A 26394-nucleotide genomic window follows, 5' to 3' on the forward strand; every position below is an offset into this window, starting at 1 on the left:
CCTTTCTGTGACTCACATGTATATTACATACCTGTATTATTTTAAACATTTTACTGTCCATATTATGTATTAAAAAAACAATTATACATTATTAAATAAATCATATATTTTATTTTGCATTTTATGAAAATATCAAACATGTATGAATTGTATAAATCAGTAGCTAGTATTTAAAAATGAAAATTAAAGTAAGTAAAAGTTTTATTAAAAATTTCTGATATAAATTACTTGCACTTTGTGTACATAATCTATATTATGTTTAATTAGAAAATTTAACATTATATTTACTAAGCATATTAATTCTACAATAATATAGAACAAATTATTTACAAGATACTATTATTACCTTTATTGAATATAAATATTTTCTATATATTATATATACATTATTAATCTTTGTACATGTGTTTTCTCATATTTAAACCACACAATATTATTTAATATTAATTGGAAATTATACAATAATTATGTGAGATCATATTCATAAAATTTGATTATCACATATAAGACGTGTAAATAATAATGTATTGCGTCAGCAAAACACATAAATACTGCATATTTCAAAAAATGAAGTTTTTTTAAATACATATGTATAAATATGTATATCAAATTACTTGATACAAGTAATTTCACTTTGTCTATGTTCTTTTTTAATATGCAAAATTCCCTTTTCGTAATATACAAAACTGATTTAAATATTCATATCAATTATGTTAATAAACTTTAGGTTAAGAAGTTTTAACAAATGAATGCTGAATTATATTTAATGAATAAAGGTATTATGTTCTATTCAATATTGTTTATTCATACATAAGATTTACGATTAACATTTTTTTCATTTAATTAAATCCAAACATACATTATACAAAAATATGGAAAATAAATAAAATTAACAACACGATGTGACAATTAACTCGACAAGCACACAAGCAACTCGACACATTTATATGTGAGGCGGATACCATGTCCACGCGGACACCTAGTGCAATTTCGTTTTATAAATCTTGCTAAATCATTATTTTTCAAACGAGAAAAGGTGTCTGATATCAATTGAAAATTCATGATGGTGAAATAAATGACATGAAACTGATTTCGAATAGACCTGGTATGCACCCGAACGATTTACATACAAATATCATAAAAATCTAATACAAAATTTGATAATTCTGTCTTTCATAACGTTTTTTCTTGAGTAATTTATAACGACGCCAAATAGAAATTCGAGTTCGTTTTAAAACTTTTGCTAAATCTGTATATTTCCGCCTCTGATCAAGATTGATATTATGTTCTAAGTGATCCAAAATCATTCTATCTTCATCTGGATGAAACCTTAATATATTAACAATAGTTAAATTAAAAACTACTGAATTTACAGAATAAATTTTTGAAGATTTAGAGAATTAAAGTTATATTACTTTTAATTGCAAAAAATATTTTATATACAACATAACTATTCTTATTTTTGATAAAAAACAAGAATGTTAATGTTGATATAATATTTAGTAGAGTGTGAATATTTCATGAGAGAAGTAGAACACAGAAAGTATTAAATGAAAATCAATTAAGCATTTAATACAAAAGAAGTTTTTTATTTTATACATATATTACCTTCTTTGAAAATTATCTGCATGCAAAGTTCTAAATCTGTGATATACACTGTATAAAGTTCTATTTGGCAAACCATCTGCTAAAAATTGTACAAATCTTTTCCTTTCCTTTTTACTGCGTATATATGTTTTATTTTCCTCTCTCAAGAGTAAAAATGGTTGAACCTCTTTAGGGTTCCAGTGATTTAACTATATCGGAATAATAAAACACTTGATAAGGAAAATCTTTTCAACGTTAAGATATATAAGAATATAGAACATTTTTTAAATAGACAAACCTTACAAAATTCTTTCCAATTATGAACAATTATTTTATCCTCTGATGCATTATAACACCCTTTTTTAATAGATTCTATTTCTTCAAATTTTTTGATTTCTTCATGTGTTGGAGGACGAGATCCAGCACGGGTTTCAATCTCATGTTGTGGTAATACAGGATTTTTTAGCTGTATACGCAAACTTCTTAAATACTATAATAAAAGAAATCTTATATATGTAACTACTTTTATCTGATATAAGCAGTTGTATGAAATATATTACCGTTGCATCCTTTGTGGAAAGTTTGTTTGTTTCTCTAATTTGTTGAGCGAGTAAAGTAACATCATCAAGATCCATCTCTGAAACTATTATTTTAATCACAAAATATTAATGACATTTCATATAGCAGCTTGAAAATCATAGTGGTAAATTAGTCTGTTATTATCTTTTATAATACGGTCTTTTGGATTTATGGATTAATGTTATAAAACTATGTTTCATAGAACATAGAAAACAACATGGCGTTAAGGTAACATGTAAAATACGCTGAAAAAGCTCAACTTTAGATACACATAACTTTTGAACCACTGATTTGATGGATCTTAAAGTTAAAGTTAACTTCGAATTTTACGCGTCGAAGACTATTAACCCCTTAACTTACGATTTACGTTCGAGAATTTTTGGCCGAAAACGTAAACAAGCTATTATATATTATATTATATATTATATTTGGCCCGATCATCGTACTACGGGCTATGCCCGTAATATTTACGTTTGGTCCGATCATCTACTACGGACTATGCCCGTAGTTGTAGGTTAAGGGGTTAAATAACACGAAAAAGATCAGTTGTTGGATCCACAAGGAAAACTTTACCCTTTATATATTAACTACATATATCATGTGTATCTTACTTCGCTTTACATTTCATTAATTTCATTTCATTCATTTCATTACATTACATTATAAAATGTAAGATTGACTTCCGAAAAACGCCTTGCATCCACATTATATGCATATAAGACTTATATATATTAGGTTATCATATATATATATATATATATATATATATATATATATATATATATGATATTCGCACACATGAATATATTTCTGATGTGTTCTTAAGTATCAAGCTGATTATCAGCTGAATCTATCATCATTTTGTGTGATCTACATTAAAGTTACAAACATATGATCAAAGAGGAAGTTGTAATACTGGAAATTATATATCTGAATCCTATATTATAAAGGTATTTGATATAATTTATATATTTCATATAGAACTCTTTTAAAGTGACAGATGCGAAATATTTATCTTATTAATTTAATAATATATATATCATTTATCAACAAAAAGTTATTAAATTTATTTATGTTTCTCTTATAATTAATATTTCTATAAAATAGCATATATGTACATGTCTCAAATTTTATTATATAGAATGAAATTTATGATAAAAAATACTTAAATTATTACATCATAATAGTATTAAAGGGTGTTTTACATGAAGGAGGCCATATAAATATCTGCTCCATTTTTAATGACATGAAAAATGTTTATGACATAATTCGAATGATTTCAAAAGAGAAATACCATGGAAGATAAATTATTTTGTCGAATTATTTCTTTTTTTTTATTTTCCTAAAGTCACCAGTATTTTCTCTTATTACTTTTGATGGATGAAAAAAATTTTTTTGAGTTTGAATCATTTTAATTGAACTTTATTCATTTGACTATCTCTGAATTATAATCTTCACATAATGACGTTGTACCCTAGAAATGTAATGAAATTATAAGATAACGCTAAAATGATATCTGAACTTGTTTATATTATAAATGCTCGAAGTGATAGTTATATTCACCAATAGCAATATGTACTGAAAATATCAACAAAATGATGAATATATTGAGTTATGTTTATTATAGTAGATACTGGTACATACAAACAAGGTTTTTTAGCTGACTGTGATTAGTGCGAATAGATCACTAATAGATCATGAATGGATTCAACAAACTTCTATTTATGGTGAAACTATTCAGTGTGTAAAAGAGGTTATACACTTGTACACAGAACAATTACCATAAAAGGTTCAAAGAAACCGGTAGTGATTAGAATAAAAAACCACAAATGCACGAGACAAATGCGGAAGATATTATTGTTACAATTAACCAAAATCCGCATGTAAGTGTTAACTTCAACAGAGACTCCCTGTATTTAATAATAATGTTGTTGTTATTTTCTATGATTTTAGTCCATTTAATTATATGAATGTTTAAAGTTAATTTTTAAAATATATTTTCAATTTTTATGCAATATATCTTATTGTTCATTATTAAGTCTATGTTAACAATTACAGATAAGAACCTGAAGGTTATTAAATTAAAGTTTGTTTCAAAATTAATAAAAATCTATAAGCCATGGCTTCAGCTTCAAGTACAAGTGCTCGAAGCTTATTTGTTGAGTCAAAAATGAGATTGGCTGATAGAGTACAAGTTAATGTAAACAATATTGCGTCCCTTGCAAGACAAATACAAAGAGGTTCAAAAAGCAGTGAGGTAAAATTTCAAAATACATACATACATTATATTTATGAAAATTCATACACTTTATAAATATCGTTTTTTTAATTAAGATACGTTTATAGATATTAATGCACAGTGCAAAAAATTTTGCACAACAAGAGTATAGTCTAGAAACTGCAGAGGCTAATCTGAAGAAAATTGCTCTTCTAACCACTCATTTAGATTACCAAATGGAATCTGTCAATAGAAGTTTTATAACTTTGGAAGAAGTTACCGAGCAAGTACGTTCTATGCAAAGATAAATTATAATAAATACTTACCCTATATCTTTATTTATAATATATAATTTTTCATATATTTTACACTTTTGTATCATATTATTACTAATTAGGTGTATAATTGTGTATTTTACTATTTCTTTTTTCAATCATATAAATAATTTAAGGCTTCTATATAATAAAGTTTAATTTCACAAATATTTATTGTATTACTATAAAATGTTAATTAAGGTATTTAACTTTACAATGAATTTAAAACTACATTCTCTATTATATTTCTCATATTGTTATTATGATATATAATTTATGCTTGAAATATGTCTTTCAAATGACTTACAGTACATAATTATAATTAATGTTATAAAAATTATAATCAACATATCATCCTGATAACATGATCTGTTGTGTGATTTTATTTAAAATTTATAATCCCAAAATTGTTTAAGAGAATAATTTGTATTAATAATGCACTAAAGAAATCATGTTAAATTCTTTGTTATATATTTAATAAATGATTAAAGGTTGTGAACAATTTAGTATGATTATTAATAACAAAGACCCACCTTTTGTATTTTCTTAAAAAACACAGCTTTTTTTACATAAAATTTTATAATTTTATTGAATATTCTATAAGGCTTAAATTAATTACTTACAATTGTAATGTTACATCTAACCAAAAAAAGATTTTATGAGTTTTGATTGCGTACACAAGATATAATTTGCTAAATAATTAATCTTTGTTGTGAGATTTTTTAAAAAGTTATGTGCCAGTTAAATGTGTGATTTATCAAGGATATAGAATATCATAATGACCAGGGCGATATAATAAATGAACAGCTGGAGTTGCACCTTCAGGGAAATCATGTGCAGTTACTTCAGTTCCAGCGCCTCGATCCATATAACGAACACGTACACCAGTTCCTAAAGCAGTGCTCATAGCTATAATGTGAATGTGATCAGATTCTTTGTACATTGGTTCTACTTCCTATAAAAATAAACATTCTTTAGTAATTAATTTAATTAATACTGATTAAAAAATAAGCTATATATATTAAAAATATAGAAAAATTATAGTTAATATATGTATATATTGTATATTATATATAGAAAAATATAGTTTTTGTGTCACATAACGAATTCTCAAAATAAACATAATATTAATTGTAAATATTGATATAGAATAGTATTCATAGTACTTACTTGACGACAGAACTCTGAAACAGTACGTTCTCCTTCAATAAAATGCTGATAAAAATCAGCTTCAAGCCGTAATTGACCAGAGGTAATTAATCTAAGATATACAACAACATAATCAGAACACCCTTGTTCATTGAAAAGTTTATGTAATTCAATATAGCTTGACTCTGTATCTTCTCCTACTTTATCAATTACATCCATAAACTGTAATACAAAGAAACATTTTGTTTTGAATATTTAAAATAATAAAAAAAATAAAAATTTATCAGTATATGATTTATAATAAAATGTATTTACCGTATCATGAAAATCTTCAACTGTAAATTGGGGGAAACCTAATGCTACCAAACTTTCTTTACTTTTTAATGCAAGTTCCCGAAATTTTTCATATTCCTCTTTATTTCCAATTAACTTTTCAAGATATGCATAACTAAAGGCTCTAAAAAAGCAATTTCCATCTGGTCTAGTTCTCCTAATATATGAATATTTTTGACCTAATGCTTTAGCTTTCGAAAGGTATATTTCATCTTCAGAGTATTCACGTTCCAAACTTTTTATGGATTCTTTCTCTCCAACCAAAGCAATGGATTCAGAAATCTGGAAGATAACGACTTTATTTCATATTTTTATTTCCTTTTATAAATATAAAATAAAGAGATGAAGACAATAAATATTAAATTAGATTGTTTATATGTAACCTATCTATAATATGTACACTTAATTTACAATTCATAATAAGATAATTAGTAAACAAAATGATTATTAAACTCAAAGATAAAAAATAAGAATGGACCTTAACGACAATTATTAAATATGGTTAATGAAAATAATGTAATTTTTTTCATAAAAAATAAATAGTAACTATAAGAAAATTAAAAAAAAATCAATTTATAAAGAACGATAACATATATTAACCTCCATTTCGATACGTCTTTGTTGTTGAAGAATCAACTCATCTTGGTTGATATCTGTAATAAAACGAATATGATAAGTTATATATTCATTCTTTCGAATCATAATATATATTTAAGAACCTGTATTTTCTGTTAATTGCTCTTTGCAAGATTTCTCTTCCATATTTCAAGAAGTTTTCATAAATTTTGAAACGACTGTCAAATTATCAGTCGTAAATAAAAGCCCGATGTCCATGTGGAAATTGAAAAGGCATTTACCATTGTATTAAAATGTTTTAGATTGGTAACTATATCTCTCGAAATAGAGTGGGACGAATATTTAACAGAGTGCATTTTTTATTATATTCGTGTATATTATACAATTAAATTTAGTAAAATGATATTACAGAAAAGAAATTATTGTTCTCTTCTCTATAAAGTTAAGGAATAAAAATATTACGTTCCACCACTAGAAAGTCATGTCTGTTATCACTAGACTGATGTAATCCGCCAAATGTTAAATAACGTATAATTTGAAATTATATGAACATTTACATTTATTTATTTTTAATATAACTAAAAATAAAAGATTCTGATAATATACAACCTTATATATAATAATGTATCGAAAACATAAAGTTTATTATTTGCTATATATAAAGTTAAAGTTTATTATAAGTCTATTATATTAGATATCCGTAATTTTTAAATATTATATTTAATACTATTTAATTTTAGTTAATTATATCGAACTTATAAAAAAATATTCATACGAATCAATATAAAATAAAGTATTCGCTACTTTAAATTTTTTGATATTAAAATTTAAAGATATAAATATAGTTAAGAAAATTTAATATTAACTGCTGAAAATTGAACAAATATTTTTAATAAAATGAATTTTACTATATGTTATGAAATAATTGGATTGTATCAAAATTTTGTTCCTATAGCTTAACTTATTTTAGTGCACCTGAAATATCAGTTCAAATTAATATAAATATGGCAAATTTTGAAGAGGAAGGAAGTGATAAAGAATTAAATGAAAATATTATTAGTACAGGAGGAGAAAATCTTCAAGATTTTCAAGAAGAAGCTGAAAATAATGCTCGTATCGACGAAGAGCAAAAGGAAAAATTAGTAAAATTACCATTAGGTAGAATAAAAACAATTATAAAGATGGATCCTGAAGTGAATATGGTTAACCAAGAAGCTGTTTTCTTAATTACAAAATCTACGGTAATTGTAAAATGTATCTCATTTATTTATGAATTGTGAATAATTTGTATCATAATATTGCTACTATACTACAATAATTACAAAGTTTTTAAAAATTTGTAGTCAGTAAATTTGTAACAATTGTGTTATGCATGTTCTTGGGTTTATGTTTCACTTATATTCCCTATTTTTGTAAATAATTAAATGCCAGTTATTAAAGAAACATACTGTATGCAAATTATAATATAATTTACATTAAAATCTATTATATAAATCATGTTATTTATCAAATTATTTACTTTTATCAATTATTATTTTAATTTCACTAAATTAAAACATTTTAACATATACATATAAAGAATGAAGCAGTTTTTGTAATAAATATAAATAATAAATGTTTCGTGTGTCTTAATTATTAAATCTTATGTCTTATTACAGGAACTTTTTATTGATTCTCTTACTAAAGAATCATACAAATATACAGCACGAATGAAAAAAAAAACTTTACAAAAAAGAGATGTAGAAAGTGCAATTGATAATGTTGATGCACTTGTATTTTTAGAAGGAATGCTAAATTAAAATTTAATGGAAGAGGAAAATACATAGTTTTTATTTTTGATGTAATATAGTAATAGCATTATTTTTGTACGTTATCAATAAAATTGCATTATTATATTGAACAGAATTATATATATAGGTTCTAATTTTCATACTTAATGCAAATATTTATAAAACATAAGTGAAGAATAAATTTACAATGATACATTTTTTATAACTTATGACAATTTAATGTGTAATGCTATAATATAAATATAAAAGTAATATAAAAGTAACAATATTTTTTAAATATGTGAATTAAAATAAACCCTGAAATTTTATTATATCCAGTACATAGTCCAAGAAAACCTAAGTCTTTAAGAAGAAGATACGAAATTGAATGTACATATTCTTTGTATGAGGAAGATAGTGGTTAAATGCATTTTGTTATATTTATATTAAAATTTATTTATTTCATATTTAACATGTATTTTTATTGTAAAACTCATTTAATACAGTTATATAATTTCATCTGCATGTACAAAGAACTGCATAATTTTTTTATTATACAAATAAAATATATAAATAAAATTTTTATTAACATACACATTTATATATTTTTAAAAGTATTTTAACATTATTCTTTTAAATATTCTTAAGTTATTTGTAATACATCTTGTATAATGCAGAATGAAATATGTATATCACAATTACTTTTAATTTTCAATTTAATATTGTAGTATTTGTGTACAATGAATAAACTCTCTAACTTTCTTTATTTGAAATGTCAAAGAATATTGTTCATGTGGAAAGGAGCATTTTAAAAATTTAAATCTAATACATAACTTATGAGTAATATAAAGACAAAAAATCAGTCTTATTTTACACATGCCAATTATTTAGTTTTTATTGTATCAATTGCAAATCTGTAGAGATCATACTTAAAATAAATAATGGTATATATAACAATATATGGTGTCAGAACAGAAATAAGGACCTGAATATGAATATACAAAATCGAATTATTAAATGAAAATATTTAAACTTATTCATTTTTATTGAAAATGGGAATAAAAATATATCTAATAAAATAAAGGGAATAAATGTGGTTAAAAAAGTATCTTTTTCAGAACTGTTTTTTAAATTATTTAACATTACTTTTTAATTAGAATTGCACTTCTTTACATATATTTTAGAATATAAGAAAAGTTCAATGATATTTTATTAGAATGTCCATTCTGATTTCTTTAAAATATTTTAATTAGTACGACTAAATTTTGCATGTAATTAAAGCCATTGGGTTTTCAATTAATTAAAGAAGGATGATATTAATAATAAAATATTATATGTATTCTTTACAAAAATATTTACTTATATCATTAAAGCTTATAATAGAAATTATATAAGTTTGCTTCTTATAAATGAATATTTCTATTTTGTTCCATAAGTCTTTCTGTTTAAAAAACAGGATCACAAAAATTTCTAAAATATAAATTATTGATTTAATGCAAATAATTATTGAAATATTTTAAAGGAAAACAACATAACTAACAAAATATTTCTCCTACTATTTGCTGATATGTATATGGCTCGAATAAAAGATTTAATTAACAATAAGTGATCAATTAACAATAAGTAATTAAGAAAAAGATATTTAATGGTATTCTCCATTTTCAAAATATTTTCAACTGAATATTTTATCAGCGAAAAACATTTACCATGGAATCAACACATCATTTATGAACCACTCTCTATGAGTTTACTAATTTATACCAACATTCATATTGAATATATGTACTACTAACGAAATACGTAACTGTATTTTATTATTATACTCAATAATATATATATATATATATATATATATATATATATATATATATATATATATATATATATATATATATATATATATATATATATATATATATATATATATATATATATATATATATATATATATATATATATATATATATATATATATATATATATATATATATATATATATATATATATATATATATATATATATATATATATATATATATATATATATATATATATATATATATATATATATATATATATATATATATATATATATATATATATATATATATATATATATATATATATATATATATATATATATATATATATATATATATATATATATATATATATATATATATATATATATATATATATATATATATATATATATATATATATATATATATATATATATATATATATATATATATATATATATATATAACATAAGCATATCACTTACATTCAAATGGTTCAATTTATGAATTGAACCATTTCTAGTTAACTCATTACATTATTTAAAATATTTTGGAATCAAGCGATCAGAATGGTACATTAATTTATACATTTTTTCTTGAACTATTTTTTATTATAATTTTAAAAGTGACAAAAACATTTGTTTTTTAGTTTCAGGGTATTTCATAATAGTTATAAAAAAATATACTAATGCAAAAGATAATTCTGAATATAAAATGTCAAATTTGCAAAACTTAATTGTTATGGAAGTATTCTCAATGGAAACTTCTAACTTTTTCCAATATTAATATAACTCAGTCACTGAACTTTTTTATATTATCCAGATTTTAGCTTCTCGAATATTTCTTTTGTTAATATAGAAAATTATGAAAAAATTATAAACAGCCTTTTCAATTGTTTACATAGAATCTTATTTCCAAAAATTTTAAATAAAACTTTGAAACTTTCATTAGAAATATTTTCTTAATTATATAATTTCGAAAGTATGTTCATGTAACATTTTGCATTTTGAATCATTCTATTTTTACATTCTAAATAATGTAAATTTTGATATGAACATTATCAAATATCTTAGTACATCAATTACATGCAAGAGCTACTATTTCAATTGTAACTCAAAAACAACAGAATTTAGAAGATATCAGAATTGTTGTGTAAGTTTATAATAAAAAATTGTTTAATGTTACATGGTTATTACATTTTATAGATGTTAGATTGCAGACACATTATTTGAAACAATTTAAGATAAAAAGATCCTGAATTCCTTTCATTGCTTTCAGTTTCTTTAAATACAGGAAAAATTATTGAAACAACTTCCTGCATAACTATATTTTGCACACTATATTAAGATGCTATGTAATATTATAATATTTGAGTATTATATTTGGATTAAATTGAAAGATCATTTATATTTTGCTAAGTATTGAAACTATTACTTTTTATATATTTTTGTTTTTCCTTTGTATTAATAAATTCTTTATTTATAAATATAATGTGAAAATGTGTGTATATGTGGTTCCATTTTATATGGATTAAAAATTAATCCGTATTTTTGAAATTTTAATTCATGGTGCATTGTGAATTTTAGTATGATTGTAATCTTCTGTATTTTAAAATACATTAGAATTGTGTTTTTTTTAATCTAAAGTAATACAAATTAATTTTATACATAAATCAATGATTTAGGTAAGAATTTAAATTTCTTACCTAATTTTTCTACTATTGTTAAACAAATATTAGTCACCAAGTTATAAAATAAATTGTACTTTGCAATATTTTTGCATAAGTAGATACGTTTTTAAAAAATAAATTATCATTACAATAAAAATAAAAAAATATTTTTATGACAAAAGTTACATAAGTATACTTTCTAAAATTCATCATCAATATGATTCCAATATTGTGCTAAAACTAATGAATATTATTTATATTTGTATGAAGGAAAGAATATATAAGAATTCATTTGGGAGTACTATGTATATTATTGTATAATTATACATGATGGATGCTAAGAGATTAGGAAGTAACTTGCCATACTTTTTACTTCTTACGTTTAGTTTTACGACGCTTACAGTCCCCTCCAAAAGAACTTTGATTTGGTGGACTTGAATTTCCGGTCTTGGTGTGATTGTATAACTTTTTTAAAAAGTTCTCAAAATCTGCCTCACTATTCAATGTATACAATCGTTTACAGAGTTATACAATATCGGAAACCACAAGATATTTGTGAATTTAACAAAAATTCAATACCTGGTATTTGGATCTATTTGTTGGCGTCTTTTACCATTATTAGCCGTTCGTGATGGTGGTCGTTGACCTAAGACAATTCTATACTGAACACTATGTGTATTTGCTCTTAGGTGTTTTAAATTACCAGCTTGACAAGCTGCCCAATCTGTGACATCATATACTGCTCCTTCCATACAGGCATAATAATGCCAAAGAAAGCCCATTAAACGAGACTCTGCCCAAATGTCTCCCTAATTAATTTGAAAAATGTAAATTTAAGAACACAGTACAATCCATTTGCTTTCATATAACACTTTGATAATTACTTCTTTTGCACCATGACGTATTTTACATTGAGCACAATATCTTGCTGCATAACAAGGACGTTGTGTTGGAATTCTTTTGTGCCTTAAACCACAATTTGTACATCTTATTGTATTTGCTGCCTGTTCCATCTTTCTGTGAAGTTGAGAGAGTAAATCACTTAATACACCCCAAGCTGCTTCAACTTGTCTAGTTTGATCAAATGCTTGTCTACGTTCCTAAAATATTGAGAGTGTAGTACAAAGATAATATGAACATGAAAAATATAATTTTGCTTTGGGACAAATTTTTTATTATATAGTAAGTAAAAAAATATGTAGTACCGGTTCACCAATTATATCAAATGCATGTACAAGTATTTTGAATGCTTCTTCCGCACCAGGCTGATTATTTTTATCTGGATGAACCAAGAAGGCCTGTCTCTTATAATACTTTTTAATATCATCATCTGAACATGTTGGCGTAACACCAAGTATACTGTAGGGATCCTTTCCTTTACAAGCTAATAATCTTTTCATAGCCTCTTCACCAGTGCTAGGTAATGCAATATTGGCTTCAAGACCACCATGTATCCAAGAATTGTTTTCTTCTTTTTCTTCATTTTTAGTTTTTATTTTACGCCAAAACGCAAATTTACTATTACCAAACCAATTATCCAATTGCTTGCCAATAGCATTCAAAATACGAATTTTTGAGAATGTCATAGCCATATAAACCCATAAATATTTTAAATATAGTATAGTATGATACCATCCACATTTTCCACTAAAATATAAACACAGAAGTCTGATTACTGGTACTATACAAAACATATTAAAAAATAGTACACTATAGAATTCAGTTAGAATACTTTTTATATTAAGCATTACTTACAGAAGAATCATAAGATTAGCACTCATGCTAACTACATCAGATACTAGATGTAGTAACCAATGAAATATTTTTAATCCAATTTTAATCCAATGGGTAGCATATTTATTTAAGTTTTTATATAAATCTTTGACTGGTGATTCCCTATTTTCTCTTCTTCGATTTCTTTGAGCCTTTTTAATTTGTGTTTTTTCAACTTGAAAACGTTTAGAATTCTTTTCCTTGGTTACCTTTTTTTCTTCTTTATTTACTTTATTCACAACCTGTTGATTTTTCTCTATTTTTTCAGAATAAATAGTTTCACTGGAAGTGTTTATTATATTTAAATTATTATTTATTTGTATGGGACGTTTAGGAATATTTCCAGTAGATTTAGGATTATTATTTTGAACTTTTGAATTATTAAGTGTCTCTCCCTTTTCTGCTTTCTTAGATATTTTAGAAACTTTTTTCTTTTCAAATTGGTTTGATCTATCAAAACTATTTATTTCATGAACTTCAGTTGGTGAACCAAGATTATCTAATGATACCCAGCGTCTTGGGAGGTTCGAATTATTTTTTTCTAATACTTTTCGTGGTATTTGTATTTTTGGGGAATTGTGATCATCACTACCAGATGAATTTTGTCTCTTTAATGTTGTAGATTTAGATTTATTCTTTGAATTTTTATTAGAAACCTTCTTATTTACAGATTCTGTTTTGGGTTTTATAGATTGAACTGTTAGAGGAGATGGAGGTGTTGGGGCAGATTTTGTTAGAACATCAGAATAAGAGGGTCGCATAGGTTTAACTTCCGCTACCATACGAGGTTTCTTATGTTGAAAGTCAGTTGAATTTCTAGGCAATTCTTCAGGATCTCTAATATCTATGTTTGGTTGCAGTACTGGGGTTACATTTGGAGATCCACCAAAGGGACTATATGTACCAGACTGGTTTGGCGCCCAATTACCAACCAAATTCTCAATTAATTGTTTTCCATTAAAATTTTGAGTTGGTAATTCAGATGGTACATTCATGTGTCGATCATTAAAAAGACCATATTCTCGATCAATTATGTTTTGATTTCTGTAAGATGTCATATTTGAAAGCTGACATTGTTCTGCCATAATTTGTGAAGCATTTCCATAAATTACATTAATATAATTGCCTCTTCCAACATCTATAGTGCCGATTAAATCATTATTTTCATTTATACCTAAGTGATTTACTGCTTGAGATGGAAAGTAGATTGAATCTGTTGGAGAATCATAATTCGACATATCTTGCATATAAAGAGGAGCACCCATTGGAGGCATGGATTGCATTGTGGGTGGATTAGAATGACAAGATTGACCAGCAATATAATGTCTTGTTTGATTTGACGAATAATTTCCCCAATTATGAGACGTAGTTTGTTGTGGATTTACACCAAATTGAACATAATGACCATTAGAATTTTCTAAATCTGAAGTCATAGCTTCAATAATTTTATCTAAAGACATACGTTTAAAGCCAGAAGGTGACTGTTGTTGCTCTGCCATATTGTGATATCTTCTTAAAAAAAAAAAACATTATCAAAATTGCATGCATGAGTAACAAAATATTTTTATTGAATTATATAATAAAAAATAAAATTCTGTAGCAAACATTCTATTAAACGTAGGTTTTCTTTATACCATCAAAAACAAGTTATTCTGTGATAAATATTGTATTTTCCTTCTTTGAAAAAAAAGAAAAATGAATAATTTGAAACTGTTTGCGGGTTGTATACAAAAGAAATGTAAAAAATCTATACAATAGAACAAAAACATTGACGTAAACAACTTTATTTAAATTACTTGTGACATAGAAAATAATCTTAAATATAATTTGGTAACCTAAAACAAATGTTTCTTTGTAAAATCATATCAAGTATAACGATGTAATGCTTACATTTATCGGCAAGAATATCACTCTTGAATATCCGTTTACATTATACTTAAAATAAACGGCTTCTTAACATATTGCAAAGGAAATATTATATTTAAGTAATATATACAATTTTAAAGCATATACCATGCGGTTAATACAAAATCAGTCACTATATTTGTTCGTGATCCGCACTACCAGCAGATTCATAAACGGATCATATAAATAGTTTTCTGTCTGTATACATACAACCACGTATATAATATTGTTGCGAAAAGTTCCTAGGTAAACGGATATGTCCAATTACAGACCCGTTATGGTTTCGATATATAGAATTTAAAAATAATTTTCAGTAAGAGGTTCTTATTTATTTATATTACATATTTCTTTATAAATTTCTATTCTCTTAAATTATTCTCTTAAAGTATTCTCTTAAATTTAACAATGTGTTGCGCCTTTTTACTAGAAAAGCGTTCCTACTATTTCTATACAGGGTGAGTCTAATAATTGGGCCGAACTATAACTTTGTTGCTATTACAGGTAAAAAGAATTTGTAGCGGAAAATTTTACGTTCTTTATCAAGATTCATTATAATGTATCATTGTATAGCGCGATTCTTTTCAGAAATGCACAGGTCGTAACATATAATTGCGAAATAAAATTGCACCTTTTTAAAAATGGAGTTCTATGATTCTTTTTATATTAATTGATTCCTCATGCTATTCTAAACAAAAGAGTATTAGGACACAACGTCATGAAAATTAATATTTCATGAAATATTTCAAATCTTATACAATATGCTTTAACGTTGAGGTGTAGCGTTACTATTATGTTTATTAAAGTCTAGTCCATAGTCCATATTACGATTATATAAATACGTGTCGACGTTCGCTAGGGGAAATTATCTAAAAATTGAGTTGTGAAAAGTCAACATGGGAGACAACAAAGTTCTCGTTCTTGCAAGATAAATATACATGAATAGTGTGTCTCTATCCTTGTCTCAGACATTCATGTCGGCATATCACGCATGTAGAGAATGAGAACTTTCTTGTTTTCCATGTTGATTTTTCACGATTCAATTTTCGGACAGTTTTCCTTATACTTTGATATATGAGTGCTGAAACTATTCAAGATTCAAGACCTGTTTATATGGAAACAGTTCATACTATCAGGAAAGGACTTTTCTGATACTGCTAATTATGCATTGTGCTACTCACAGCATTGACAAAGTGGTTATGATACTGACAGACAAGTGAGACAAATGCTGTTTATGTTGCTTGATATTCATACTTCCGTACATTTCGTTAAATCATTAATCATTACAGTATCTAGAATTATATCAAATCACGTCAACGTACAATTGCATCGCAATAAGTTTTACAAGTAACGAGAAAGTGGATATGTTTATCGTTTTCATCTAGTGCGATTATAATTCAAATGTTGTAACAGAGATGTATCGCTGTGAATATACTCTAGAAAAATACAAAACAATTTAATAAAGTATGGTTCATTCGAGTAAGGAAAGAAAAGTTATACAAAGCCAGTTGTACAAAATTAGCAAAACATGAAAATTAGCAGCAGAATTGCATATCAGTCCAAGTTCGGGATACCGAATTTTATAGTTGCAATAAATTTCTTCACTATCATTAGTCTATACAGAATACTTTACATGCTGGAAATAAGTTTTGTAGAATACAGTTCTGTTGATTCTTTTTTAGCAAAGTTATTTTTTACATAAAGATTTAGACATTTGTTGATAAATTAAAAATTGTATATTTTATTCACATCTTTGGTTTGCTGCTCATAAATATCTAAATCACAATATATTAAAAATAATACAGTAATATGAACATTATAATACTATGTAATATATTACTACATTATGTACAGTAAATGTAGATGATATACATATATATACACATATATATATATATGTATATATATATATATAATATATATATATAATATATATAATATATATATATATATACATATATATATATATCATCTAAATCATCTATATCATGTAAATTATATCAATAACAATAACAATGACATATCAAATATACGTTATGTATAATGTAAAATATATATTAATAACAAATATATGAAATCCAAAATGTAAACGATAATACTGTAATCATAAAAATAACAGCATAGTTCACGTTCACTGATGAATTACAAGGTATGTTCCCCCTTCTAGATTGGCAAGCACATATTTCTAATACGTAACCTTCAATCTGCAAAAATATTGATGATATAGATTTACAAGAATGTATTTTTAAAAACAAAAATTAGTAATATATAAAATCCAGCAATGAATATAAAAATTGAAAGAGATGTAATAAGGAAGCAACTTTAGCTTTCAGTAACCAAAAATCAATTAAAATTCAAGTAGTTTTTTAAATATGTTACAAATTCATTACAACTTCTATATCAATTAATATTTAAAATAATAATATTTTGCACTTTTGAACTGCCCTTCTATTGTTACAAACCTCTCTATTGATAAGATTTTTCAAAATATTAAATAATTCTTGAGGAATACCCTTTTATGTAAACAACATATAAATAAGTTAAATAAAGATTATTACATATTGTATTATTTCTAAAATATAAAATAATGAACTTAAAATTACACTTACGCTTTCTTTATAGCATCCTGATGTGATAGGTATTACGTCATCTTCTATTACTTTTCCACAAAACGATGATGTATTAACAACTGCAATCATTTTTAATTTTATGGTATCCATTTTATATTTTTTAATATGAGCTGTTATAATGTAATATACTTACTCTCATTATTATAAGTAAAAGTATATTTTATACAAACATTGCCAGATGCAACGGAACATACGTGTTTCATTGATTCCCAAAATTCTTCATATTCAGATGCATTTGGTGCTTTTTCTAAAATATAAGCAGCAATTACGACTTTGTAATTACTGATTAAAAATAATATATTATAAATAAAAATATAATAATTAAAATAAATATTACTATAATTCTTCTGCATAAATATAATTAAAAATATACACATAGTACCATTATTGTGTAGAAATAATTTTAAAGAAGACATTGTTTACCTGAATAAAGTATAGGATCAATACAGGGAGCATTTTTGATTTTAGAACAATTAGTGCTTCTTAATGCAGGTTCTACCCAAGTGAGATTAAAACAGTATGAATTATCATCTGCTTTAACTAGAAAGTAAATGGTAAATGTAATCTTATTACTTCTTTTTAATTTTTAACATGTCAAATATAATTACCTGATAATAAAAAACTTCCACAGATAATTAAAAATACATATAACTTAATTTTCATCATTTTGATCTATTCACTGATTTACTCTGAACTTTTTATTCTACTGACCACCTTTATAAAGCTTATCTGATAAAAATAGTTGTTATCATAGTGACTAATCACATATCAGATATTGCATCCATTGTAGAGTCTCATATTAAACTTGATGTAAAAATCACAAGTGTATTTATTTACATATAAAGAATAAAGAGATAACTACAACGGCCATTAGATATATACAATGTACAAAGTATACTTTATTAAGTAAATATTTGTAATTTATTACAATGATTAATACATATTTACACTTTTGAAGGATGTAATGATTTTTAGTTAACAATGTTATGAGAGTAAGTAAAAATCAGCCATTATAGAAAAATTCTTAACCTACTAATAAAGGTAAAGTATCTTTAGTAAATGTTTCATACAGTTTGTCCTTGATGTTCACACAATTATGCTTTTTGTTCGTTTATAAAGGTATAATTATTTAAAAATGATATACGAAATTTTATTAAAATTCGTCATGTCTGGCCAATGCCTCACCAAAATCAGTTGCTTGAGAACCAACAAAAATATCATATTTTTCCAATATTTCATCTTTAGTAAGTTTTTGGTCTGCATCTGTATCTGCTTCAAATATGAGATGCCGAGATTCTGCTTCTGCATGATCAAAGTCAGCCGGGATAATCCATGTTTTGACCTAAATTGAAATATTTGTTTAGTTGAAATTTATTATTTTGATATAGTCATATATTTTATATAAATGTGTCAATGTGTCACCTCTTCAAAGTTTAGAAAACCATCGCCATCTTTATCCCGATACATAGAAAATTGTTCTTTTTCATTTTTTACCCATTCTGGTTCTTCTTCACCTTCTGCACCATCATACATATCACCTACAGGAAAAGGTATACTTCACTGTTTCGTAAAAGATATAATAATAAAAGATTTTGTTTTATAAGAAACATTGATTTTAAACAATTTTCACCAAATATTTGCACCAAATATAAATGCAAAAGGAAGTGGAATATATACCAATATATTCTGAAAGAGATACTTTCCCATCTCCATCTTTGTCAACATCTTCCATAGTTTCTATCACTACAATATCTTTCATATGATCTGCCTCTTCTGCATGAAGGAAAGCAAGAAATTCTTCTTTCGTAAGAGCATCATCACCATCTAGGTCTGCAGCTGCCCAACGTCTACGATCTTTCTTAAGCAAAGCAACATATGAAAAAGTATTATCTTTAGATTTTTCATGATTTTCTAATTCGTGTTCATCCATATCTCCATAAACCATTGCTAAATATTCTGTCCATGGAAGTTTCTCCTTTTGTTCAGGGTTATGAGATTTCCATTGATGTTCAACATCATCTCGTATGTAGCGTTGTTGAGTATATAATATCCAGTCTTTAAGTTCTTCTCCAGTAACATAACCATCTTTATCTTTATCTATTTTATCAACTATTATTCCTAACCTTCTTGTACTTTCTTCAGGAGTAAGCTGATCAAAAGTTTTTGCTTCTTCACCTAGGAAAGCCTCGTGGTCATAAGCAGGATTATGTTGAGAATTGACATAGTGTTCTTCATTACTTGGTTCCTGAAATAGATCTTATTAGAGAAGCGTAAATTAAAAATATATAAATAAATTCATATTATCTACAGTGAAAATATGCATATATATTATTTATTTAAAAAAATTTTATCTCAAAGAAAGGAGAACAGTGTGAAAAGGATATTTAAATGTATTCCTCGAGGTTATGCGTTGAAGATTTGTTTATTTGTTTATGTAAGAAATTATTTTTACTATAAAGCAACTGAAAATGAAAGGTTTTTATTGCATACATATCTAAACAGTTTGATTTATGTATATATTTGCAAATGACAAACAAACCTTATTGATAACTCGCGATTTATGTTCATCATCCGGCTTCGGAATTGCCGTCGTCAAAACAGAAAAACCAATCAAAATTTGAAGAAGCATGAATTCTTGCATAGCTCACTTAAACACGAGTAAATGAACGAAATTATTAGGACTTTAAATGTTAAAATTAAAAGTAATGATAGCTTCTATTTTAGTTTTAGTTCAGTTCAGCTTACTGAAACTTCCACATCAGCAAAGCTTAATGTCTTGCTTGATGCTATATCCCCACTTCTCAGCTATATATTCGTTTTACAAACCATTTCTGATGCTGATGCTGCAATGCCTTTGCTCTATATCGCAAAGTATCATAATCATGCGAGTAATTGTGTACACTAGTAGGATGTTTATTAGCTAAATAGCTATCGTATTAACCCGCGTATGATTGGTTCACGTGATTATCGATAAATGTAAAAGATACAATTTTATTTAATCAAAATAACATACTATATTAAAACAATTTAGGAATTAATATTACATTAATTTTTTAAATGAATTTACCCTCTATTTTTGTATTAATATTTAAATATACAAGACATTTAATAGAAATATTCTACAAATATTAACAGATTATTATAGAATTTCATTTTTGTTTAATAAACATTAATGTACACATTGTAAAAATCATAAATAATGTAAATATTAATTATAATTGTTGATGTAATCTAAATTAATGTTTTAATTAAGTAATACGTAATAACGATCATGCTTCTGAAAAATTGTGCCGGTACTGGGTTAGGAGTCATGAGAGTCAAGACGATTAACTTTTATAATTGCGGATGATTTAGAATTTAAAGAAAACAGTTATAGGAGCAAATTTCATAAAAAATGGTATGGAGATAAGAGCTTCCTATCTCGAGTAGTAACAAAAAAAGAGAAAACATAGGATAAACTCAAAACGAAACCATTATTATGATAAGTAATAAGAATTAAATAAAATAAGAAATAAGTAGATGCTATAAAATAGTTTTAAGAATATGTAAATAACATCAATTATAAGTTAATAAAACATAAGTTGGTTAAGTAGTAAACATAGTTGAGTTATATATCTCGATACATTTCATAATGATAATAATAATAAAATAATGATGATATGAAAAGTGGTACATATATGTCTAAATAATATATATAATTATATTTGATATTAGTAGATATATTTTAAACAGGTAATATGCGTGTACGTTTATTGCTGCAATACTAATTGTTTAATTAAAAGCTATGGGTTTAACTGCTTGGTTTTTAACTACACAGCATGTGCGTAATTAATTATCAGAGTTAATTCATCCATTCTTGCTCATATATGTAACTAAGAAAACTACGCGTTCGTTGAGTGGATACATATACAACTAGAACCGTACATCTAATTTTAGATCCAACATCTGTTACGATATTTCCTGTGAAGCTTCTATAAGTTGTAGCTTAAAACTTTTATCTGAATACATTATATATTATACATACTCGAAATCAATTATAAAACTGTATACAATTATAAACGAGATTCTACATATGTAATATATATTATATAACAATTAAAGCTTTTGTTATAATCTATCATTATTTCTCTGTTTCATTCATCCTTAAATTCATTTTCCAACAGTACGTATATGAGCAATATGACGCAAAAGGAAAACAACAACAAAAAGATGCTCATCCCTTTTTCAAAGCTGGTTGCTTTAGTGATCATTTTCTATAATGAATGAGTCACTTGCAACGATTCTCTTATCTAGGGCACGCTTATCCAGTTATCTTATATTTGTCGGTGATAAAGAGAATACTAGCTGGAAGAATCAGGTGTACACTGTCGTATTCATCCGTAGTTACCACGTTGTCCACGTTTTGATATTAATTCAAAAAGTGATTTTTGCGGAAGAAATCCGCGTCCAAACGTGTTTTTTGTTGCAAAATTTGTTTGGAATACACAAGTGTAAAAATTAGCTCTAAAACAATGGTTGGCAAAACTTCCGGGCCTCAATTAGAGCAACGAATTCAGTGTATAAAATTTACCATTTTCTGCTTGAATGCCATCATATGGGTAAGCGTAAAAATAGAATCAAATATGGTTACATTTAACTGATAACAAATTTATCAAACACTTTTTTATCGACTCATTCATGTAAAAATTTACATTAAATGGCATTCATTATCATTAAATGAGTCAATGAATGACAAGATTATGCGATTTTTAATAGAATAATATCGTGGAAAACATCATTTTTTAATCCCTTTCTGACAATTTTATTATCTACGTATACATATACGTTCTTTCTTATTTTCTTTCTTTTTACATTGTTATCAATAATCAATTCATCACATGCAACTGTTTTGCAGGAAGTAATTTTTTCATGCAAACGATTTTTAACGATTGATTATATACTGTAATACACTATATACCTAACGTAAACGCTTTTGCACAGGCAATTTAATTTGAAATGCTTCTTGTTACAACATAGGCACATCCTCGTTCCATTTGAATCAATATGAGTCAGCTCACGACGCGGCGTAACTATCATATCTGTGTTTATCGGCGTGACGAATACGAAACTGTAACGGCTTAAGAACTAAATGTTAGAAATGAAACTATTCGATAAAGTATATATATATATATATACTTACACATATACTTACATATGTATACTCACATGCATTATCCTTTCTTTTCCCCATAAAATTTCTTTCACTGTAATGATTTTTTTCTATTCTTTTCACTAAATTATTTGTTTTTTAAATTAAAATATAAGATCTATTAAATAAAGATTAAAAGTCTTGACTTTTGACTTAAACGAAAAAGACAATTGACTTAAACGAAAATTACAGAAGAAAAATGAGAAAATTTATTTAAAATAATTGATTGAAATGATTTCTTAAATGTTATATGTATCTTAGCTACTTGGAAGCTCAATGTTTGGATTATGCATGTGGCTAAGGATGGATCCAGATTTCCAGGAGTGGGTTGCGTTCCTTGAAATATATGAATTCTACATCGGCATTTACATCCTACTTGCGGCTTCGATATTTATCGTAATTATTACGTTCATTGGCTGTGGAGTCGCTCTTATGGAACATATCCTTGGTCTCTACGTTGTAAGACATAGATACATTATGACTATATTGACTATATTATCATTATATATATCGTAATAACCAACTCGTTTTAAATTAGGCAAGATATATCAAATTAAGAATATGTATTTGTATTCAACGAATTAAGTTCTCTATAAAGTTAAGAACACTTTGTTATTAATTAGAGTATTTATTACTTACAAAAATATGCCAATCCTAAGCAATCATTGTATTGATTTTTCAAGTATGTAGGATTGCAATTACTTTCCTACGTTCTTGGCCTGGCAGGGACAGCAGTTCTCCTCGATTATTCCACCTACGACAGTAATATTCAGCCGCTTATACGACGATCCATGACCTCACTCATCAACAATTACCACGATCAAAGATCGACGTACATTCTACAATTAATTCAAGAGAGTGTAAGATAATATGTTTTATTATTTTATTACGGTGTTAACAGATGTACACATCATATAATTAATTACAAGTGGAAATATTTTCGGGATTATTTAGCAGATTAGTAAGTAATAATCTCCGTTGTAGAGAAGTCAATGTAATCTCGTTATGACTTTTTATTTCACATTGATATAATCAATGTGGGACAAATGAATAAGACGATATGTTATATTTTATACGAAGTATATGTAAAGTATATGTAATTTAATCGCTTAGTGCGCTTAATTCCTGTGACATGTAAATCATTAAAATTATCTTTGCAGATTCAAGATTTCTATAAAAAACATGTTGTTCATTCATTTGCATTCTAAGTTTGTTTTTTATTGCAAGAATCATTTTCATCGACAAACCGAAGAAAGATCTGTGCGTTAAGGGATTGACATATCTGTTAAGAGATACTTTTAATAATTCGTTCTAAATAACCAGTGAAAGATTAATCGAGTAATTTTAAAATAGATCGGTTGCTGTGGTGCCGATGGCCCGATGGATTATATAACCTTGAGGAAACCATTACCCACTGAATGTAGGAACACGGTTACTGGAAACGCCTTCTTCTACGGATGTGTCGAAGAAATTTCATGGTTTTTGGAGGGTAGATCGGGTTGGCTAGCTGGTTTATCATTGGGTCTATGTATGCTCCACGTAAGTATATTTTATATCAACAAAGAGATGAATATTAAAAGTAGATTATTTCATAAATATTTGAAAGTTATTATATCTCGTAAATTAAAATTTGCAGATAATAATAGCTGCCCTAAGTCTAGCGCTGATCCGAGCTATTAAAAAAGAAGAACAATCCGTTACATTCAAACATTGATTTGTATTGATTTAGTACAATGATGTACGTTAATAATAATCGTTATTAGACAATATTAATGACTGGACTGCAGATGTTTAGATATATTTGTGGAAAATTTAAAAGTACAAACATTTGCAGAATACCTGTAACGCGAGGAAGTATACAAAATATCCAAAGTAAACCACAAATATTTAGGAGATGAAACAAATGAGGTTTCGTATTTTTGATCGTTTTGATGCAAATATGAATTGGCATAAACATTCGCAGTCTACTAACGGCAATCAATGACAATATAATATTCACTTTGTGAATTCATATCTATGAAAAAATGGACTGAAACGAGGAGAGACAGATTTAAGATCAACGAGTTAGACAATGTGTCGAAGAAATATACGAAGAATATAGAATATTCTTCTTAAATTCATCTTTTTTTAATTTTTACTTATAATAATTACTCGCTATAGCATTTTTCGATGAAGTAGAATACATGCTCGGTATGTATATACTGAATGTATTCTTAGCTAAAAGAAATCTTTGTAGTGCTATTTAGAGCAAAAGAAAATTAGGTGCACGTGCTTGTTCTAAGTTTAGAATTAAACTTCATTACGTAATCTCTTCATACGTTTTATATTTTTAAATGGTTCACGTTGCTTTATCAGAATATTAAATGAATGATATCATGCGAGCAGATTTAATTTAAAGGCATAATTTTGTACTTAATACATATTTTTCTTTCGATGATAGTAAAATAATCTAAATGAAAAATTTAATTTATTCTGGTTGAATCAACATATTTGATATACATTTGATATAAGTTTGTTCATATTCAATTTTGTAATGTCTCTAACTAAACTATTTCTGTATTGAAATTGTTTAAACATTTTATACAATAGTCACATCTTAAACGATGTTTAATTTAGATTTTAGTTCTAAATAGTAGACGATTTAAATAATTAATATTTATACAAATTTCGAACGACTTATACACTTGATTAATTGCAATAAAATAAAATAATTAAAAACCATTCTATTAACTATCATATTCTTTTAAGTATATGTTTTATTTTTATGTAATAAAATGAAGGACTTTTATTGTTTTCATATAGTTTATTTACAAAATTTCTAATATACATACAATACCAATATAATAGTCACTATAATTATTAATTTATATACAATGTCTTTTTTATCAACCAATTGATTTCTATT

At 25.6% G+C, this 26394-nt stretch overlaps 8 protein-coding genes and 2 long non-coding RNA genes across 16 annotated transcripts; 5 read left to right on the forward strand and 5 right to left on the reverse strand.

Moving 5' to 3' along the window:
* Positions 1 to 820: 820 nt before the first annotated feature.
* Positions 821 to 2897, reverse strand: LOC100741693. Of its 4 annotated transcripts, none has more exons than XM_033318786.1 (7): positions 2827 to 2890; positions 2694 to 2791; positions 2485 to 2513; positions 2148 to 2277; positions 1886 to 2077; positions 1609 to 1796; positions 821 to 1329 (listed from the first exon to the last, which is right to left on the reverse strand). In XM_033318786.1, the coding sequence occupies exons 4-7, from the start codon at positions 2220 to 2222 to the stop codon at positions 1146 to 1148; spliced, it is 639 nt and encodes a 212-aa protein (XP_033174677.1). In that variant the 5' UTR covers positions 2223 to 2277; positions 2485 to 2513; positions 2694 to 2791; positions 2827 to 2890; the 3' UTR covers positions 821 to 1145. The 4 variants fall into 4 exon arrangements, with proteins under 4 accessions (XP_033174677.1, XP_033174679.1, XP_033174678.1 ...); XM_033318788.1 differs by having other exon boundaries at positions 1886 to 2053; positions 2827 to 2887; XM_033318787.1 differs by lacking the exon at positions 2485 to 2513 and having other exon boundaries at positions 2148 to 2230; positions 2778 to 2791; positions 2827 to 2897.
* A 452-nt stretch (positions 2898 to 3349) lies between these two features.
* Positions 3350 to 5199, forward strand: LOC100749232 (BLOC-1-related complex subunit 7). The gene is made up of 3 exons (XM_003486423.4): positions 3350 to 4049; positions 4225 to 4423; positions 4513 to 5199. Exons 2-3 carry the CDS (start codon positions 4286 to 4288, stop codon positions 4690 to 4692), a joined length of 318 nt encoding a protein of 105 aa, XP_003486471.1. The 5' UTR covers positions 3350 to 4049; positions 4225 to 4285; the 3' UTR covers positions 4693 to 5199.
* Positions 5200 to 5329: 130 nt separating this feature from the next.
* LOC100742819 (ubiquitin thioesterase otubain-like) lies at positions 5330 to 7057 on the reverse strand. The gene is made up of 5 exons (XM_003486538.4): positions 6900 to 7057; positions 6781 to 6833; positions 6163 to 6462; positions 5869 to 6069; positions 5330 to 5653 (listed from the first exon to the last, which is right to left on the reverse strand). The coding sequence occupies exons 1-5, from the start codon at positions 6940 to 6942 to the stop codon at positions 5456 to 5458; spliced, it is 795 nt and encodes a 264-aa protein (XP_003486586.1). The 5' UTR covers positions 6943 to 7057; the 3' UTR covers positions 5330 to 5455.
* A 605-nt stretch (positions 7058 to 7662) lies between these two features.
* On the forward strand, positions 7663 to 8564 carry LOC100740208 (DNA polymerase epsilon subunit 4). The gene is made up of 2 exons (XM_003486433.4): positions 7663 to 7997; positions 8415 to 8564. The coding sequence occupies exons 1-2, from the start codon at positions 7761 to 7763 to the stop codon at positions 8553 to 8555; spliced, it is 378 nt and encodes a 125-aa protein (XP_003486481.1). The 5' UTR covers positions 7663 to 7760; the 3' UTR covers positions 8556 to 8564.
* Positions 8565 to 12283: 3719 nt separating this feature from the next.
* On the reverse strand, positions 12284 to 15885 carry LOC100741372 (dnaJ homolog dnj-5). 2 transcript variants are annotated; one of them, XM_012381030.3, is made up of 7 exons: positions 15660 to 15885; positions 14400 to 15281; positions 13752 to 14126; positions 13202 to 13643; positions 12881 to 13096; positions 12576 to 12805; positions 12284 to 12492 (listed from the first exon to the last, which is right to left on the reverse strand). In XM_012381030.3, exons 2-7 carry the CDS (start codon positions 15266 to 15268, stop codon positions 12366 to 12368), a joined length of 2259 nt encoding a protein of 752 aa, XP_012236453.1. In that variant the 5' UTR covers positions 15269 to 15281; positions 15660 to 15885; the 3' UTR covers positions 12284 to 12365. The 2 variants fall into 2 exon arrangements, with proteins under 2 accessions (XP_012236453.1, XP_012236452.1); XM_012381029.3 differs by having other exon boundaries at positions 13752 to 15281.
* Positions 15886 to 16479: 594 nt separating this feature from the next.
* On the forward strand, positions 16480 to 17546 carry LOC112212137. Its single transcript, XR_002945927.2, has 2 exons — positions 16480 to 16887; positions 16961 to 17546. It is a non-coding gene; the product is annotated as an uncharacterized LOC112212137 (long non-coding RNA).
* Positions 17547 to 17694: 148 nt separating this feature from the next.
* LOC100747080 lies at positions 17695 to 19090 on the reverse strand. Its single transcript, XM_024364900.2, has 5 exons — positions 18910 to 19090; positions 18725 to 18841; positions 18435 to 18548; positions 18281 to 18360; positions 17695 to 17875 (listed from the first exon to the last, which is right to left on the reverse strand). The coding sequence occupies exons 1-5, from the start codon at positions 18965 to 18967 to the stop codon at positions 17729 to 17731; spliced, it is 516 nt and encodes a 171-aa protein (XP_024220668.1). The 5' UTR covers positions 18968 to 19090; the 3' UTR covers positions 17695 to 17728.
* On the forward strand, positions 18979 to 19316 carry LOC117151213. The gene is made up of 2 exons (XR_004460971.1): positions 18979 to 19092; positions 19126 to 19316. It is a non-coding gene; the product is annotated as an uncharacterized LOC117151213 (long non-coding RNA).
* LOC100743248 (calumenin) lies at positions 19181 to 21186 on the reverse strand. Of its 2 annotated transcripts, XM_003486458.4 has the most exons (5): positions 21047 to 21186; positions 20841 to 20948; positions 19979 to 20546; positions 19724 to 19839; positions 19181 to 19643 (listed from the first exon to the last, which is right to left on the reverse strand). In XM_003486458.4, exons 2-5 carry the CDS (start codon positions 20940 to 20942, stop codon positions 19455 to 19457), a joined length of 975 nt encoding a protein of 324 aa, XP_003486506.1. In that variant the 5' UTR covers positions 20943 to 20948; positions 21047 to 21186; the 3' UTR covers positions 19181 to 19454. The 2 variants fall into 2 exon arrangements, with proteins under 2 accessions (XP_003486506.1, XP_033174680.1); XM_033318789.1 differs by having other exon boundaries at positions 19979 to 20557; positions 20841 to 21107.
* Positions 21187 to 22609: 1423 nt separating this feature from the next.
* Positions 22610 to 25802, forward strand: LOC100744523 (tetraspanin-2A). Of its 2 annotated transcripts, XM_012381032.2 has the most exons (6): positions 22610 to 22899; positions 23751 to 23948; positions 24173 to 24349; positions 24843 to 25028; positions 25126 to 25227; positions 25324 to 25802. In XM_012381032.2, exons 1-5 carry the CDS (start codon positions 22813 to 22815, stop codon positions 25201 to 25203), a joined length of 726 nt encoding a protein of 241 aa, XP_012236455.1. In that variant the 5' UTR covers positions 22610 to 22812; the 3' UTR covers positions 25204 to 25227; positions 25324 to 25802. The 2 variants fall into 2 exon arrangements, with proteins under 2 accessions (XP_012236455.1, XP_003486517.1); XM_003486469.3 differs by having other exon boundaries at positions 25126 to 25802.
* The last annotated feature ends 592 nt before the right edge of the window (positions 25803 to 26394 follow it).

This window comes from Bombus impatiens, unplaced genomic scaffold (assembly GCF_000188095.3).
Source record: "Bombus impatiens unplaced genomic scaffold, BIMP_2.2 scf_0114, whole genome shotgun sequence".
In the NCBI taxonomy this organism is placed as follows: Eukaryota; Metazoa; Arthropoda; class Insecta; order Hymenoptera; family Apidae; genus Bombus; species Bombus impatiens.

Coding starts and splice junctions, on each gene's coding strand:
- LOC100743248 (XM_003486458.4), bottom strand. CDS start 20,942: ATGCAAGAATTCATGCTTCTTCAAATTTTGATTGGTTTTTCTGTTTTG. Junction 20,547..20,840: donor AATCGCGAGTTATCAATAAG/GTTTGTTTGTCA, acceptor GATCTATTTCAG/GAACCAAGTAATGAAGAACA. Junction 19,644..19,723: donor GTTTTCTAAACTTTGAAGAG/GTGACACATTGA, acceptor ATTTCAATTTAG/GTCAAAACATGGATTATCCC.
- LOC100742819 (XM_003486538.4), bottom strand. CDS start 6,942: ATGGAAGAGAAATCTTGCAAAGAGCAATTAACAGAAAATACAG. Junction 6,834..6,899: donor GCAATTAACAGAAAATACAG/GTTCTTAAATAT, acceptor GTTTTATTACAG/ATATCAACCAAGATGAGTTG. Junction 6,463..6,780: donor AAAGACGTATCGAAATGGAG/GTTAATATATGT, acceptor GTTATCTTCCAG/ATTTCTGAATCCATTGCTTT.
- LOC100749232 (XM_003486423.4), top strand. CDS start 4,286: ATGGCTTCAGCTTCAAGTACAAGTGCTCGAAGCTTATTTGTTGAGTCA. Junction 4,424..4,512: donor GAGGTTCAAAAAGCAGTGAG/GTAAAATTTCAA, acceptor ATACGTTTATAG/ATATTAATGCACAGTGCAAA.
- LOC100740208 (XM_003486433.4), top strand. CDS start 7,761: ATGGCAAATTTTGAAGAGGAAGGAAGTGATAAAGAATTAAATGAAAAT. Junction 7,998..8,414: donor TCTTAATTACAAAATCTACG/GTAATTGTAAAA, acceptor GTCTTATTACAG/GAACTTTTTATTGATTCTCT.
- LOC100747080 (XM_024364900.2), bottom strand. CDS start 18,967: ATGATGAAAATTAAGTTATATGTATTTTTAATTATCTGTGGAAGTTTT. Junction 18,842..18,909: donor TGGAAGTTTTTTATTATCAG/GTAATTATATTT, acceptor TTTACTTTCTAG/TTAAAGCAGATGATAATTCA. Junction 18,361..18,434: donor TTTTACTTATAATAATGAGA/GTAAGTATATTA, acceptor AAATGATTGCAG/TTGTTAATACATCATCGTTT.
- LOC100741372 (XM_012381029.3), bottom strand. CDS start 15,268: ATGGCAGAGCAACAACAGTCACCTTCTGGCTTTAAACGTATGTCTTTA. Junction 13,644..13,751: donor GCTAATCTTATGATTCTTCT/GTAAGTAATGCT, acceptor TTTATATTTTAG/TGGAAAATGTGGATGGTATC. Junction 12,493..12,575: donor CAAATAGATCCAAATACCAG/GTATTGAATTTT, acceptor TACATTGAATAG/TGAGGCAGATTTTGAGAACT.
- LOC100741693 (XM_033318787.1), bottom strand. CDS start 2,222: ATGGATCTTGATGATGTTACTTTACTCGCTCAACAAATTAGAGAAACA. Junction 1,797..1,885: donor ATTGGAAAGAATTTTGTAAG/GTTTGTCTATTT, acceptor ATTCCGATATAG/TTAAATCACTGGAACCCTAA. Junction 1,330..1,608: donor GCAGATAATTTTCAAAGAAG/GTAATATATGTA, acceptor TAATATATTAAG/GTTTCATCCAGATGAAGATA.
- LOC100744523 (XM_003486469.3), top strand. CDS start 22,813: ATGGTTGGCAAAACTTCCGGGCCTCAATTAGAGCAACGAATTCAGTGT. Junction 22,900..23,750: donor GCTTGAATGCCATCATATGG/GTAAGCGTAAAA, acceptor TATGTATCTTAG/CTACTTGGAAGCTCAATGTT. Junction 23,949..24,172: donor ATATCCTTGGTCTCTACGTT/GTAAGACATAGA, acceptor TGATTTTTCAAG/TATGTAGGATTGCAATTACT.